Source organism: Stigmatopora nigra, chromosome 19 (genome assembly GCF_051989575.1).
Source record: "Stigmatopora nigra isolate UIUO_SnigA chromosome 19, RoL_Snig_1.1, whole genome shotgun sequence".
Classification (NCBI taxonomy): Eukaryota; Metazoa; Chordata; class Actinopteri; order Syngnathiformes; family Syngnathidae; genus Stigmatopora; species Stigmatopora nigra.
In genome coordinates this window covers 9,753,633-9,771,334 of record NC_135526.1, presented here as the reverse complement: position 1 = coordinate 9,771,334, position 17,702 = coordinate 9,753,633, and the positions used below count along the sequence as shown (strand labels likewise).

Here is a 17,702-nt window from a genome sequence, read left to right as displayed (position 1 = left end):
TCTTGTATGTTTGGACACTCATATGTCAAGGTATTACTTACTGTACATTGTTTACACCTGTAATGTAATTTAAACATTGAGGAGGAAACTCGCAATAGTTGCTTTTTATCTTAACGGTGACCTGTGCATGATTGATTCAGGAAACGGCGAACATGGAAAGCCATTCCCTTTGACAGATGCTGACAAGGTGGACCAGGCCTACTGGGAGAACGGTTTCAACATTTTTGTCAGTGACAGGATCTCCCTTAATCGTTCCATCCCTGACATTCGACATCCCAAGTAAGTTGTTGCTTAATCAGTAGGAATATGTCTAACCTAGTCCCGAGCTATCTGCCTAACAATCTATCTTTCTTTCAGTTTTTATGCTATTGTCCTTCATTTCACTGAAAGGGCATGTCCTTCCTCTTCTCTTTTGAAGGTTTGCAATTTCCCAATGACCACTGCAAGCTTAGTTCACAAGGACCAGCAACTCAAATTTCTTTTCAATGCTTCAAATAGTCCAGTGTATAAATGCTTATAGGTATTTATTTCAGTTTTATTCAAATAAAGCTTTATGTTTACATGTATGGCAGGCAATGCACGTGCTTGTGGGAATTTTTTTATAGATATATATCTGTCTATGCACACCTGTATATATTTGTATCTGTATTGATGAGATCAGAGAGGGAAGAAAGGACTGGTGTTGCACGTTTTCTTTTTTGGCACCTCATCAACTGTCGTGGTTGGGCGGGAGAAAAGGGGATGGCAATGAATTTCCAGGTGCTTAGTTCCTGAGTGGGATTTACAATCACTGTTTTTCCACTGAGAAACTTTTCAAAAGGTTGTGTGCTTGTGTGAGCAAAAATGAGGTAAAATGCGCTGCAATTATGTCATATTATTTTGTGTTAGGACCAATGAATTAGATTAATAATTGACTGACTGGTTATTTAAATTTGACATGCACATAAAACCGCTCTCAATTTTGTTTCTCTTTTATTAAGCTGCAAACACAAGCTGTACAGCAAGAAGCTTCCCAGCACCAGCATCATTATTCCGTTCCACAATGAGGGTTGGTCGTCATTACTGAGGACTGTCCACAGCGTTCTTAATCGTTCGCCTCCGCAGCTCATCGCGGAGGTGATCCTTGTGGACGACTTCAGCGATAAAGGTACAGAAAATAAAAATGCTATGTTCCTGCCTTTTGCTGCAGGCCTTTTACCACATGTTAGTTTTAAGAGATGAGTAAGAAATGCATGGGGGTGCACAATAATTATTTCCCTGTTCCTATATTTTGAATAAGGGCATATTAACATTAGCATATTAGCATTGTGAATCAGATTTGAATCCTGCAACCAAAAGATATTGAGCTCTCAACTCATTGCAAACGTATCTACCGAGACATGAGATCCCACATGAAATAGCACATTCAACATATATTCTTCGGCGCTGAAATGGGCGGCACTGGGCGCAGAAGAAGTGACATGTCACTGTCAATATTTAGATATTAATACATTACAATCTTTTCCAATGCTTAGAACAGTAATATTTAATGAATACATTCAGTCATTCATTTTCTGAATCGCTTTAACCTCATTGGAGCCCATGCCAGCTAGTCGGAAGCAAACTTCAGTCGAGCCTTAAGGTGCCGCTTTTGGAGCAAAGGCTTCCTTCCTGCGCGGTAACCTATCAGTCCATGGAGATGCAAAACACGCTTGACTGTGCTTACTTACACCTGTGTTCCAGCAGCTTCTAATTCTTGGCAGATCTGCTTTTTGGTGATTCTCGGTTGAATCTTTTCTCTCAGCAGCAGGTGATAGCTTGCGTTTTCTTCCTGATTGTGGCATTGACAAAACAGTGCCATGCACCTTATACTTACAAACAATTGTTTTCACTGTTGCTCTTGGGACCTGCAGTTGCTTTGAATTGGCTCCAAGTGACTTTCCTGACTTGTTCAAGTCAAGGATTCGCTTTTTCAGATCCATGCTGAGCTCCTTTAACTTTCCCATTGTAGCGTTTGTGGGCGTTTGCATCCAATGAGCCCTATTTAAATGGCCTCAGAGTAGTTACCACCTTTAGTCACTCATAATTACTCGCAAGAAGTTAAGAGGCCATTTTATGAAGCTCATTTCACTGACAACTTTCCAAGTGACCAAAATTGCCAATTCATGTTGCTGTATGTATATTTTTGACCCAGCAGATTTGATCCCTTTTTCCTGTTAACCCATAATAAAGTCATAAAAGAACCAAACTTCAAGAATGTTTTTGTGACAAAGAAGTATCTCTTCCAATCACTCTATCAGAGAAAAATCAGAGTTGTTGAAATAATGGAAACTCAAGAGAGCCATGACATTGTTCTTCACGTGTATGCCATGTTTTGACCACAACTGTATATCGACGTATGTGGCATGTCTTACATGGATAATCTCATTTTCTGAACGGCTTTATCCTCACTGGGGTTGTAAGGGGTGCTGGAGCCTATCCCAGCTGACTCGGTGCCTGAGTTGGTGACACCCTGAATCGGTGGCCAGCCGATCGCAGGGCACAAGGAGACGGACAACCTTGCACACTCACACCCATACCTAGAGGTAATTTAGAGAGTCCAACCAGCCTACTCTGCATGTTTTTGGAATGCGGGAGGAAACCAGAGTACCCTGAGGAAACACATGCAGGCCCGAGGAGAACATGCAAACTCCACACAGGTGGAACAAACTGGATTTGAACCCAGGACCCCAGAGCTGTGAGTCTAACATGCCAACCACTCTTTCACTGGGCCGCTTAATAAATACACTTCTTGATAATTTTACTTGCATATTTTTGTGTAGGTGCAAAAAATGTAGTATGGTAGTAATAATAGGTGTGATCCTACCTCATGTTTTTTTTTATTATTGTGACCATGTCTGAACACATTATCCACAAAATTTGAGGGATTACTTTATAAATGTTTGCTGTTTTTTTTCTTTTGATAGCATTGATGTTTTTATAGTTGCAAGGTGAACTGGAAATTCTGTACTTATGATCCCGTCACCTAATGCATAGACCACCCCTGCAATTTACTCGTGCTAAGAGAAGCTATTTCAATAAAATGTGTTCGTTCAGTTAGAAATGTTTCTTCCCACATCAACGAAGAATTGTTTCTCGCTATGTATATACCGGAATATGAATGTTTTCAAGAGTTCTCCTCTTGCCGTCTTCAACAACCTCCCGCTCGCATGCTTCCTCGCCTACGCTGGGCCGTGACTCACCCTAAACACGCTAACACTGGAAGTCTCCTGTCACATTTCAAACAAACTCACTCAACTGTCGCCACTCAATTTTGTGAAGTAAGCGACTAATGAAAAATATCAATTTAACTAGAAATCAGCAAAAGTTGCAAGCACATTTGGGAAATCTGAGACCACACGTTTCCAGTGATATAAAAATGCTATACTAATTCCAATATCAAGCCAGTATCATGATGAGAAGAAACACAGTTGCACCTTGGATACAAAGTTTAGTAACTTTTTTGCATTGATTGCTTTTATTGACCTTATCAGGTATAATGGAATTTCAAGTTTCAACACGAAGTGCACAAATACAACAACAATCAAACAGAAAAATAAATGAATAATCAATAAATAAATAAGTAGTCCAAGTGAGATCAGCAGAGTGGAGCGGTCTTGTTCCCCCGGAAGTCCAGGATGAGTCACGTGAATAAGTGGTCATATAAATAAGTACATACAAAGTGGTTAGCATTAAGTCTTAATTAGGTCCTTCTAGGTGCAGAACACTGAGTTGAGTCTGGTGACAGCTCTTGGGAAGAATGTGTCCTTTAGTCTGTTTGTCTTGGCCGTTATGGGCCTGTTTCGGCTGCCATAGGGGAGCAGGTAGAAGTGTTGGAAGCCGGGATGTGTATTTTCTTTTGTGGTGTTCTCTGCCCTTCCTAAGCACCAGGATTTGTAGATACTGAATAGGGGGCAGTTGATGAGCTTTTGGGCTGTGTTGATCACCCTCTGCAGGTTGGTGTTTACTTGCTCCTTCCTGAGTACTCTCAGGGAATGTTAACTAGACTGGTGCTAGTTGGTCAGCACATGCCTTAAGTACTATGCCTGGTATTCCATCTGGTCCTGTGGCCTTCCTGGGGTTTACTGCACCGAGCACACGTTTTACGTCCCCTACCTCCATATTGAGTGGGTTGAAGCTTTTTCCCGAACTTGGCGTGGGATGTATTGGAGGTTGAGGTGTTGTGACTGGGTGGTGACTTTGGGACTCAAAGCCTGCAAAAAAGTTGTTTAGCTCTTCTGCTAATGCCGCATCTGAGTGTGCAGGACTTGCAGCTTGGCTTTTGTGCTTGGGACGGTATTTTTGACACATCGTTCGGGGGTCGTCAAGTTGTCCTTCTATCTTCCCCTTGCAATCTGCTTTGGCATCCCTGATCCCTCTCCTCAGGATGGCGCCAGCTGCGTAGCAGGGATCAGACTTGGCTGGTCATCCAAGGCTTCCGGTTTGGGTACACCTGGATGGTCTTCTCCACAGTGACTGTAGCCATCCAGTACTTGTTGATGTCTGTTCAAACCAGTGTTGGAGTCGGGAGAGTATGTCGTCAGGCCATATGATAATGGTTCGCTTGTGTAGCTTCGTTTGTCGGCTAAGGGGTGTGTATGCTTGGGCCATGAACAAAAATATGTGGTATGACTGTCCAAAGTGTGAGCCTGCTATGGCTCTGTATGCATCTTGGATGTTAGAATAAACATGATCCAGAGTTTTATTCTCTCTTGTTAGACATTTCACGTGCTGTTAAAAGTTCTGCTAAACCGTTTTGAGATTTGCTCGATTAAAATCTTGTGCAAATATATGTGCAGCAGTTCAGGTGATTTTTTGTTGTGTCCTTCAGTAGGGAGAACGCGGTACTTACCTTAGCGTGGGTGGGATGTAGGCAGCTGTGATGATGACAACGGCTAAATTTCTGGGAAGAAAGAAGGGTCTGCATCTCCAACATGAATTCTATGTCTGGAGAACATTGTCTAACCAGAACAGCGCTATTGTTACACAATTCATCATTCACAAAATTGCAAAGCCCTCCACCTCTTTTTTTCCCTGAATCCTGTCTCATCTCAGCACCGTATGTATGGCTTGCTAACTGCACTATAGCGTTGGGTATTTGTGGGTGGAGGCACTTCTCTGTCATTATTAGCATGTAGCATAGGCAAATTCAGCGGTTAGCAGCGAGCTCTAATTCCAAATTGTCTGATTGGTTTACGATAGATCTGACGTTGGAGAGGTATATATGCTTGGCAGGGGTGGTTTAAGTGGTTGTTTCTTGAGCTAACACAACACCATCGCTTCTTATTTCTCTCCCAAAACCTTCTCTTTTGTCTATAACAAACCATGGGGGCACCGCTAATTTTTTCCGGGATGCTGTGTTCTCGGTGGAAATTGCTAGAAACCTTAATTCATTGCTGATAACTGATGTTTAATACATCCTAACAGTTATAGCTGAATTTAAATCCGGTTTTGACGAACAAGTTGCGACAAGACACAAAACACTTGAAAATTAGTTCACAAGTAGTGAGAGCTTTTGACTGATGCACTTATGTAGAGGAAATAAGATATAATTGTGGTGCAATACCAGTGACAAAATGGGACTTCTTTAATTTTGTGAGTCACAAAAACGATTTGTCTTGTATATTTTCAAATATTGGGCGGCTCGGTGGCGTGAGTGGTTAGCGCGTCGGCCTCACAACTCTGGGGTTCAAATCCAGGTCACGTCCACCTGTGTGGATTTTGCATGTTGGCCTGTTCTTTGTTGGTATCCTCCTCCATCCTACTGCAGTGTACTCCCACATTCCAAAAACATGCATGGTAGGCAGATTGGACACTCTAAATTGCCCCTTGGGTTGGGCGAGTGTACTTTGCGATCGGCTGGCCACTGTTTCAGGGTGGGTGTCCCCCGCCCCTGGCCCGGAGTCGGCGGAGATAGGCTCCAGAACCTCCAATGACCCTAATGAGGATAAGGCGGTCCAGAAAATGAGATTAGAGATGAGATTTCAAATAGCAGGTTAACAAAATATAAATGTTGACACCAGTTCAGTTCTACAGGTTGGATTGAAAAGAAATAGTACCTTACTTTCCTTCTTTTTAAATAGTTTGCAAAAACCCAAAATTTCAATGAATGCCAAAAAATGATATCAAGTTTTATTTAACTTGTCCTACATTATTTTTGTTTTTTACACTTAATTTAGCGCGAATCGTATTCACCCCTGATAAAAACATAAAACTCCGTAAATGGGACAAGGGTACTCCTGAAATGGGGTCGACGGAGGTTAGCGGTTCTGCTCCCGGCTGTCCAGTCCGCTCAGAAAGCTCTATTTTTCTGAGAAAAAAAGACGGCCACAGATCCTGAGTTGAGTGACAGTCCCCTGTCTTCCGCCATTTTCTTATTGGCATGCGGAAGAGAGTGAACTGTCTCCCACTTGCAAATTTTAGCATGAATATTTCACATTTTATGAACTTTTTAAAATGTATACTTACTATAAAAAAACGCAATGTGCTAAAGCCGCGGATGTTGAAGCCTCGAAGTGGTGAAGGATAACAGAATTTATCATTTTGGCTATTACATGAATGAAATCCAAATCTAATTTCTGAAACATTCTTCAAATTTGCAGTGCTTCAAGGCAGGATGACGAGAAGCAGGAAAAACAGCCAGTTATGGCTAGAAACAGAGCAGTAGGAGTGGAATTCCGTGTTGAAAATGGTAGAACCATCTAATCCACCTTTCGGTGTGTACAAAAATCTCCAGCCTCATTAACCCCTAATTGAATTTCCAAAGCCAGTGCAGAGATCCTGTTAAATTCTCAGTCCCCCTGCAGATATTTGGAGGGTGCCCCACCTCAGCTCCCTTTCAAGGTGAGGCGTGCTTATGTGCTCTATTCTCTGTGGATTCCTGTGATCACCATCTGTTCTATGAGAATTTTTACCCTGCTGGCAGCGAGAGCTAGAAACAAAACTGTGGAACTACATGTGTTGTCAAGAGCTGCTTTTTTCTGATCTTAGTCTTGTGACTCAGATGTGCCACACTTGGTATTCAACTTCTTTAACTAAAGAGAAAGACTCTAAAAAGTATTAAATAGATAACTTTCCACCTGCATCCCAGTATTGGTTGTAACTTCATAAATGTAACATATACACAGGAAAAATAGAAATCTATTTCTGAAAATAGCAGAGGTGCCCACCTCCGTCGACCCCATTTCAGGAGTACCCTTGTCCCATATGAATGCGAGTCATGCAAAATACATATAAAATAAAATAAAATATGCGTAGGACAATTCAAATCAAACTTGTATTATCATGTTCTTACATTCATTGAAATATTGTAAAAAGTACAGCCTAATGAAATTAAGTTTATATTTCTGTTTGGGTCCTTCTACGTGCGTTTGTCAGAACTTGTAACTCGGATGATTCAGAAAGCACTCGTGTTACCGAACTCTTCCGGTTTACAGTGCAGTTGAATCAAGATGGCGGAAGCCGGGCGTAGTGATGGTGTGGGAAAAAAATGTAATTGAAAATTTTTGGGGATTTTCGGAGTTCAGTTAGGTTGTCATGAGCCCCGGAGTTTGCGTTGCATTTCGGGAGAAACTCCTGAAATTCCGGAGTAGCCTTGAAATAGGTGTTCATTTCTTCTTCAATTTGGCTTTATTGGTTCTATTTGTCATGGAGGGTATATCAAATCAACTCGATTTTCTCATTTGATTTTGTGACAAAATGAGGTTGTTGTATGAACGAATAAAGCTGTAATCTTACGTGATTTTTTATTTTTTGTTTATTTTATTTTTTTTAGGGAATTATTCATAGCACCCTACTTTTATTTTAGTCTATTTTCAGAAACACGTCCTTTAAATGGAGTTTCCCCGACTATTACTCGGCAGATTAAAGCCAAAAGCAAAGCAGAGTTGCAATATTGTTGGCAGCTTCTGAAAACAATGCATATACTCATTGTATAAAGCAGGGGTCGGGAAATTTTTTGACGAAGAGAGCCATAAACAATTCATATTTTCAAACATTATTCCTTGAGAGCCATACTCAGAATTTAAAAGTAAAAATACATGAAAATGTGAGCATTTATTATTCATTTCACCATTTTGAAAAATGAATGCAGAAGAGTGTAATGAAGAAAATTTAGGATTTACTGAAGAAAAAATATGATTTTAAAAAGGCACTAGAGATGGTTTTAGCGCCACATTGCCGGCGTGACGCTCCCATTGGTGCGTCCGGGACTTAGGTCTCTCACCAGCGGTTCCCATATTCTACAACACAGGTTCGCGAAGAGCCATATACATCCATCAAAATAGCCACATATGGCTCCCAAGCCATAGTTTCCCTATCCCTGGTATAAAGTGATGTTTTTTTGTGTTTGTTTTTTAAACAAGAGGCAAAGCAATGTGCTGTCTTGTTTTTTTCCCTCTGCTCCTCCTGCTTCTATTTGATGTGTATTTTGGAAATGCGAACTGCTCTCAGGGGACTCTTCATTAGCACCTGTTAAGTCTCCATGCTTGTTAGAGGACAGAGATGAGCATGAGAAGCTGTGTTTGGTTTGACTTTAATAAATACTCATTTATTGTGGAAAAACAACATTGGCGTAGTTGGTGAGGAGACCTTCCTGGACTTGTTTTTTATTATTGTTCACAGCTAAGAATTGAAACGTATTTCATGTGTACTTACTTTTATCACTACATACACACACAATTGTAACAATTTTGTTCTCCGAAGATTTTTTTGTATTCACCTGTGTGGATATGTTTCTATTGAACTAGGCCCGTGGAAAAAACGAATCAATGTGCATTTCAAAGAGAGAAAAAAATATCTTTGTTATGCAACATTATGTATAATGTAATATTATGCTGTGTGGACAGAAGTGATCAAATTAATTAAATCAAATTTGCCTTTTGACATTAATAAAGATTACTTTTTTAATCTCAAAATGCTTTCCACACACTTCCCACTGTTCACCCAGTGAAAAGACACCAACTCTCTTGTTAAAGACTCTCTCAAGGACTGAGTTCCATTGCTTGGTTTAGTATATTTCTGCAATGTTTGTTAGCCACGCGATTTTGAATGAGGGGGGTCGTGTTAACAGTGACTAATGGTGACTCTGCACTGCCTCTTTGAAGCCACTTTATATTCTCCTTGTTGCGTTCAATTTGTAGCCCCCCTTTTTTGCTTGCCTGAACACACGTTTGGTCACCCATGCAATGATGCATGGATTTTTAGAGATGCCAGCCTTCGTTGTCAGCCTGTTGACCCACAGCGCCTTGAGCAGTGCTGAAGTCTAGTGCAAGATGGCTATCTGAATTAAGATTAGGAAGCCAAAGATCACCTATTAAAAAGTTTAAAGATGTAGAATTACTATGTACATTTCATTTTCTTTGGCTGAACCTTTAGTTAATGAAGTTTGACTAAAAAATGAAATCTTTGATTTCATTTCCGATGTAGATGTTGCGGTAAACAAATAATATTCAAAGCAAGCACAATTACGCATATTTGGAGAAGTTTGCAATAAAAAATATTTTTGTCAAACCAATTTTATATCTACACAAGTAAATACTCTAACTTCTTGTTTAGAGAGGAGATTGAAGACATCATTAACTCCTCCTTTGGGGATTCTTATCAATTTTGGATAAGCGGACTCTAAATTCCCCCTAGGTATGGGTGTGAGTCTGAAAGGTTGTCTTCCTCCTCGCACCCTGCCATCGGCTGGCCACCGATTCAGGGTGTCTTCCGCCTACAGCACCCCCTTGTGAGGATAAGCGATTCAGAAAATGAATGAATGAAAGCTGAGCAGACCATGTAATAAACTGTGGATCTCTGTTTAGTTTTTGCCACAGTGTGTAAAAAAAGGAATCTGTTGAATTTTGACTAAATCAAATGCGGACAGCCACATGTTCAGGCAGCGCTTTTAACAATAAGTTGAAATTGTCCTCTCCTTTCATTAAGTTACAATGTCAATGCTGAGCATAAGTGAATAATGTCTTTTTTCATAGGCTGTTAAAACTGTATTCAATGTGTTAGTAGAAAAACATACAGTAGAGGAAGGGGATCTTTAAATTCCCTCTAGATTGTCTTATATCATCACAGACTTTCCCTTGGCATATGATTTCCTTTTTTATACGATGCTTGCAGAAAAGCAGATTCAAAATGTGCCCCTCTTGGCAGACTGAGGGGGGGGGGGCGCAGTATGTGCGGTATATTTTGGAGGAATGAATTAGCATCTTGGCATCTTCCTTTGCGGGAAATAATCCAGCATTTTGACAGGGAAAACTGCTGCTGCTTCAATAGATCCTGCTCTAAATGGAGGCTAATTAAATTGGCCATAAAATGAATTTGCATCTCTATGGCTCAACTTGGGTTACGCATTTGCAATAGATGGATTTTTTTTAGGTGTAATGCCACAATTTGTACGCTTAATATTAATTGTATTATTTGCATTATTTAAAAAGATGAAAATATTCCAGTCCAACTGACATAATATGTATGTAGGTCTCCACAGGAGTCAGGAAAAAGTCTCAGACTAATGGCCCAATTTGAACAGTAGAGCAGCCATTCCAGTGTAAATTACTGGGCATATTTTTATGAACTCATAGAAAATGTGTCCACATGTACCAGACTCACCTGAAGAAAATTGAAAACTTTGCCCTTGGCACAAGTTAAACCAATTTGACGTAAAATGCAGTAATGTCTCAGTGTAATCTAATTCATAAATATTAGGGTGTTTTCACAAATGTGTAATTTAGGCAGCTGGTACCCAAAGTTTTGGTGCTTTTGAAGAAGTTAATGTGAACTACTGATCCTTCACCACCTCGCGGCTTCAGTACATCACATTTTTATATTACCGTATTTTCACAACAATTTTTAGCTGCAGTGTCAATAACGAGCGCTATTTCTGTATTTCACACACACAAAACATGCACCGTTTTTATAGACGCAACCAGGCATGGCAATACAAAACATACACGCATACACCCACACGCTAAAAACACGTTTTTAAAAAGGCAATGGAAGCAAAACAGAGTTCGGTTTTACTTTATTTATCCATTTTACAATGTACTCACATCATTATCACCCACAAATCCATCAAATTCCCCATTTTCTGTGTCCGAATTGAACGACTGTCTCGAAAACGTTGAGTTTTATACATTTGTCCAGGCGGCCACAATCCACTCGCAAATAGTAGGTAGCGTAACTAGCCCGGCGCTGCCTACTACCCTTCGTAAAGCTGTGTTGATGCCGATGTCCAGCTTATTGTATTGTATACACTTAGAAGCAAAGAAAATGTGCATGGAATTTCATGTTGCTGAGTGAAATGTATATTTTTAGCATGTCTACTAAAAACATTTGTTAGCTGAAAATTAACAGGAATTAAGCCATTTTGGAGGAAACAGCTACAGAAAATGCATGTACCGCATAAATTACCCTTTAATAAAGTTACATATATGACCTAAGAGTACCACACTCTTAATGTAGACTAATTTGTTTTCTAACATAGACCCTTCCTCAATTATCGTGATTTAGAGCCCTGCCAATTTGTCGTAAACCGATAAAGCCATATCCCAATTTATTCCAGGCAAATTAACCATAAATAATTAGATGCTGTAACCTTTGCCTCGCGTTGCTCCCTAATGTGTGAACATGTAATGAAATGATTGCCGCTTCCGCCTGTTTGGGAGAAGGTTATGCAAGATTCAGTCTGTGGATGCCTGGAGTTTAGCCCAAATCGATCTGCTAATGGGTTCTCACTAATGGCTTGACCTATAGCTATGTTATGAAGGTGACGGCCGGCTTTCCACCCCCCCACCTCGGGTTGCATCAACTCTCTATACTCATTGCTTTTCTTTGGCAGACTCGTTTGTTTGGAACATGGAATAACAAATTACACTATTATATGATGATATTGAGGACAATTTTCAAACGTTTAGGGGCATATCTGTCAGAAGGATTCCCAAATGGTCTCTGAAGGATTATAAACCAACTACATACCTTGGCTTTTTCAGTGTTCACACTGTTGAAATTTTAACTTCAGAAGGCAATACAAGCATAACCTCTAAAACGGTTTATCCAATAAAATAGTACTTGGAAATTTAGGCAAGATTAGGCATCAACTATAACTATAATTAAAGCCGGTCTCACTTAGCACTACTAAAGGTTGTTGGTCTGTCTCATGACTGTAAATCTAAGAAGCCATTTCCAAAAGGATATAGGAAGATTGCCATTTTAGTTTGAATTTGACATTTTCAATGCCGTGACCATTTCCACCACTCCTCCAAAAGCTAATTCTTCTGAGACATTTTTCCTGATCACTACCTAACAAGATATGCTAAACAAGCCAAGGTCATTGATTGTTAGTATGCCAACAAAGTATGATGACTCGATAGCAATAGGATGTCTTTCGAAGCATAGACCGTCTCTGTGCTATCATGAGCTCTGTAGGTCTAATTTTATGCACGGTGGATAACTTTGCTTGCAATTACGGGTGTCTACTCTGTTTTTTGCTCATAGATAAGGCATTTTGGCCCAAACGGTGCTAGCCTGACACTATGCTATCGTATGTTATGCAACCATGTTATGCCAGCGTATGTTATGCTAGTATATGTCATGCTAGCGTATGTTATGCTAGTATATGTCATGCTAGCGTATGTTATGCTAGCATATGTTATGCTATCGTGTGTTATGCTTGTGTTTTTTGTTAAGGGCAGCATGAGCAAAACTAACTTTGATTGTGCTTTATTGAGCTAAAAGGTACTCACGTTAAAAGAAGTTAAAGCAGTTAAACTTCTACAAAACCGTCAACTCCTCATCTTCTGTATCTGATATGAAGAGTTTGCCGTTCAACATGCTATGCTCCATCTCACTGTCAGAGTCGGAGTTGTCGCCGAGGTATTCGGGGAACTTGATACTAGCTTTGGTGAAAGCTTGAACAACTGTGCTGGCCAACACTTGAGCCCAAGCATCCACAAACTCATTAACATATTGTCGTGACTGGCCCGATGCTGCCTGCCGGTCTTTGTGTATACCATCGGACATTCATTGCTCCCAAGCCATTCCCAACTTTGTTTTGAATACTCTGTTTTTGGCCAGCAGTTGTAGTTCCTTTGCCTAGCCTCCCGCAATTACGCCAAACCCGGAGTTCATATGATGCCATACTTGCCGGACGTCCACTATATTAAAATAGCATGTCAGCAAGAAATGCACCCAGACAATCAAACGGTCAGCATCATACAGCAACATCTACAGAGTATTGAATTTAGTGCATACAAAAAGCGCACTGACTGATTGGGTAAAATTTTAGACTTTTAAGTGTGCCCTATAAGTGTGAAAAAACAGTAAGTAAAAATATAAAACTGTTAGAAGGTCACTCAATAAGACACCAAAAAGATAAATCAAGCCACAGACGGCTTGAAAGGCCTTGTTGAAGATTCTGTCGGTTTTTGCTGGTCCCGCTGCCTGCCGGATCAATGATACCTTCCTAAAAGAACCGGGGTGCCAAGTGACATCAAAACCAACAAGCACACGCTAGGAAGCAAGGAATGTAATGGAAAATTGAGTCAGTGCTCAGATAAAACATGCCTGTGTGTCATTCGAACAGCCCCAGTTTATCCTTTAATGGTTTAAATGGACCGCTGCCTGTCCTCCATCATGTCCTCTGATATTCAGAATCCAATTAGTAGATGCATTGCGAGGGAGGGAGGTTTGGGGCTAAGGGAACGGGGGATGTCTTAGTGAGCAGGACATTTGTAAGAACTGCTATCAAGGAGGAACACTGACTGTGGTGATATTTTATTAATGAGAGCTCATGCTCTCCAAGTAACTATAGTCCACTTTATGCTTTGGTACAAAAAAAATCGGGTGAATTTGTGTATAACTTTTGAGTCAGGAATTAAATTATGTGCTCTTTTTAAACAAATGTCACTGTCTTTACTAAATAGCAAAAGAACAGTGTAATACAATAATCCCTCAAATATCGCGGTTAATGGGGCCAGATATAGCCGCGATAATCGAAAAGCCTCAGGGTAGGGTCAACCCTATTTAAAAAATTAAATACATAAATAAAATGTCTTCGGTGCTGAGTCCTAGTAGCAAAAGTGGCTTCCGGTTACAGAGTTTCAGCATAGATTTTCATATTTTTATGCACTTATCGTATTTACTCGCATTTAAACTGCACCCTTACAATTTTAGAATTGTACAATTTCTCGCGTATAAGCCACCCTCTGATTCCCAATTTTCACCTCCATATGCACTATGTCACTTTCGAACAAGAAATAAAACAAAAACAAAAACAAAGCTCCCTAGGTGAAATGGCTGTCCGGGAGCTAAGTAAGATGGCCGTGCCGCTAGCAAGCAGTCACTGGAATGCGAGTTTTTTCATGTTTGATGCAAAATACTTATGTTTGTTTTTCTTGAATTTCATTCATAGATGTCAAAATACATTTTGTTTAGCGTTTTATCTCTATCTTTTCTCTGTTTTGAAATAAATGACATTATCGGCTGCATTTGCTTGCCTCATGATGTCACGGCGCCATTGTTTCGTGACGTCATTGTGCCGTGGTGTCTCAACTTGCAGTTTTGTGCATGTCGTGTTTTTATGCGCAAATAAGCCGTATCCTCGTTTCAGTCATCATTTTTTGACCGACAAAAGCGGCTTATGTGAGTAAATACGGTAATAAAAAAATTAAAAACATTTCCCCAGAAAAAAAATCTTATCCATCTAGTGTAGCCGCCAAATGGCGATAATTATATATGAAATGGTGTTTGGATTTTGATCTGTCCTTAGAATTGGAAGACAGTTTTAGAGTCTGTAAAGAAGACACATTGGTTAACAAAATGGGCAGGATGGGACAGAACATATGTAGTGAGCGAGACAGTTGAAGACCCTGTGAACAAGTGGTATAAAATGTAGCAAGTAGGAGAGGACATAGTATGTGAATCAGGTAGTACTATGAGTGTAATAGAAAATATCAACAAAGCAGGTGTGAAGAAGGAAATTAAGCAAACTGAACAGTAAGAAATAAGATCGAAAAACAAAAGACAATACATTCTAAAATACATGAGTAAAAGCAGCAGCAATCAATCAGGATGGGAAAGCCCTATTCATTCATTATATGTAGCGCTTATCCTCTCAAGGGTCGCGGTGGTGGGGGTTATCCCAGCTAACAATGGACACCAGGTGGGGCACAATGTGAATTTAAAAAGTTAGGAGCAATAACTATAGCGACCTAACACCAAACGGCCAAATTGCAGGACATACCAAATCATAGTGAACCAATAATTTGTAATGATACATGAAATGACTATTAGAAGTTGAAAGGGAAGCTATTGCAAGACCTTGGAAACCCTCCTCCTCTGTTCATGACTGACTTTGGCCTAACACATGTTTTTATGAGACGGGATGGAGAGAGCGTGCTTGCTCAGGGCCTTGTAAATGCTCCCTTTATTGAATTAGCGCTAAAAACCTAGACAGCGCAATCGAGCACTTTGTTTGTTCCACCACGTTGAAACGACAGTTACGGCACAGTATAAATTACAACCTCAAGATGTGATTTATGTGTTTTATTTCCATAAAAGTGACAAAGGAGAAAAGCTAGATGCCATGTTTTCTTGATTGATACTTTTTTTTCTAGCCACAACAAAAGACCAAACAACACCTATGTCTTGAAGGGAATACTGTACACAATTCATGAATGAAATGAATACCCACACTGAATCACAGCAAAGAAAATGTTTAACTTTTTGTGGGAGAATAAAATAGGAAATATTAGAAATATATGAACTGTTCCTGCAAAAGCTGATGCTTGGCAAAATGAAACGTCATTTAGCTGCAGTGGTGTTTTCCTACTGTTTAGCTCTTTTTTATCTGTTTGAGCATTTTTTGTAAATAGATTAAAAGCATTGAAAAATACCTCAAATATAACAAATGGTTTATTTACAGTATCTGCTGTAATCGTGATGAACAACATCAAAGGCATAGTGGCAGGAACAATGTTTTATAAATGTTTCAAAATGAAAGACAGAAGTCAGTTAATATGGTCTGTACTACAGGGTGTTTCTTTTTGTGAATTTGATTTGTGTTAAATGTATGGAACTAGTACGGGCAAGTGCATATTTTGAACTTGATCAATGCTGACACAATGTCAAAACAACCACTCCAAGGACACACTGGCTACATTATTTGCAGTTTTGATCTATACACTGCTGTTGGGGCTTTTAAAAATTTCACATGATTAATTATTTGATTTTAAAACACTTTGCTTGCTTTTAGAGTTAAGAGGAATAAATGAAAGATATTTATCCCTTTGTAGGCACCAACAAATTCATGTAGCCCAAGATGGTTCCGTTACGCTATGGTAATTCTGTCTACGGTTTGAAAGTATATGGTAAAATCTCCCCGGACTCATGCTTTCCGGGGTTGACTTTTACACACTTTCCATTTTGGATTCTAACTCTTCGCACATGAACGCAGAGGCAAACCCTTAAAGAACATTTTTTTATTGCACAGTTTAATTGTGGATCTGTATGAGTAATTGAGGGAGACCTGGCGGACAAGTGATTAGCGCATCGCCTCACAGTCTTGGTGTTGTGGGTTCAGTCCCCAGGTTGGTCCTCCCTGCGGAGTTTGGATTGGATGTTCTTTCCAGGCAATACTTGCTACAAGACTCCTTTGTTAGCCACATACATTTCTATTTAAGCATACTCTTCTTGAATACTGACCATTTACAATCTTACTCCTGTGCCAGCAGTGTTTATGCATGCATCCACTTTTTTTTATGTCCTACACTTGGTTGCGTTTTACCCTCCTTATAGTCCAACGACAGCAGTAAAAAGTAAAAAATCAGCAGATTGCAGAAAAGTTTGCAGAGGAAAAATAATTTCCAGATGAGTTATAATTTCGAAGGCCAAAAGGGGGACATTTTAAGTCTGGAGCAGGTGGCACTACCAGATGCCTGATTTAATGTTGATTGTTAACTTTCATCTATTGTAAGAGTAGTAAGGTGCTATTAAAGTTTTGATTCACAGTACAAATCCTGCTCCGAATACTTATAGCTCAAATAATTCACCGTTTCAAGGTTTTCACATTCTCTTTCATTATATATGTAAGGCTTGTTAACTGGTTATATTTGTGTTGTTTATTTGTTGGTGTGATTGAATTGAATTACGTTAAAAATTTATTTTCATGCTCGACAAAAAAAGACAGCAAGTCAGCCTTTTTGACTTGAAGCGGTCGTTCTTGAAACAGTCACTATTATTTCTCCTTGGACAGAGCACCTCAAGGCCCCTCTGGATGAGTACATGGTTCGCTTCCCCAAAGTGCGCATTCTGAGGAGTAAAAAGAGAGAGGGTCTCATACGGACTCGCTTGCTGGGGGCTACGGCCGCCAAGGGCGAGGTCATCACCTTCCTGGACTCGCACTGCGAGGCTAACGTCAACTGGCTGCCTCCGCTACTGGGTGAGGAAAATTAGTCTGTCAGACACTTAGAAAACTAGTGACAATAGTTACTTTTTGTGCGAAAGATTGAGGAAAATCTAAGTTTTGTGGGCACTCAAGTTTCGGTTCTTGACAGGTATATGTTATGAATGAAAAAAAAAAATTTAGATGAAATTAATGACGACAAAACCTGCAAGCTGTCAACAATAAATTCTCCAAAGAATAAAAGAATGTGAAACACTAGTGTCCACCAGTGAGCCAGAATGAGTCAGAATTC

At 39.9% G+C, this 17,702-nt stretch overlaps 1 protein-coding gene across 1 annotated transcript in view; it reads left to right on the top strand.

The window, feature by feature from the left end:
• Positions 1 to 17,702, top strand: part of LOC144212624 (polypeptide N-acetylgalactosaminyltransferase 10-like) — a 52,704-nt gene that overhangs the window by 21,359 nt on the left and 13,643 nt on the right. The window contains exons 3-5 of the mRNA XM_077740648.1: positions 141 to 279; positions 981 to 1,147; positions 17,261 to 17,446. Of these exons, the coding sequence (XP_077596774.1) occupies positions 141 to 279; positions 981 to 1,147; positions 17,261 to 17,446 (492 nt within the window). The remainder of the gene's footprint in view (positions 1 to 140; positions 280 to 980; positions 1,148 to 17,260; positions 17,447 to 17,702) is intronic.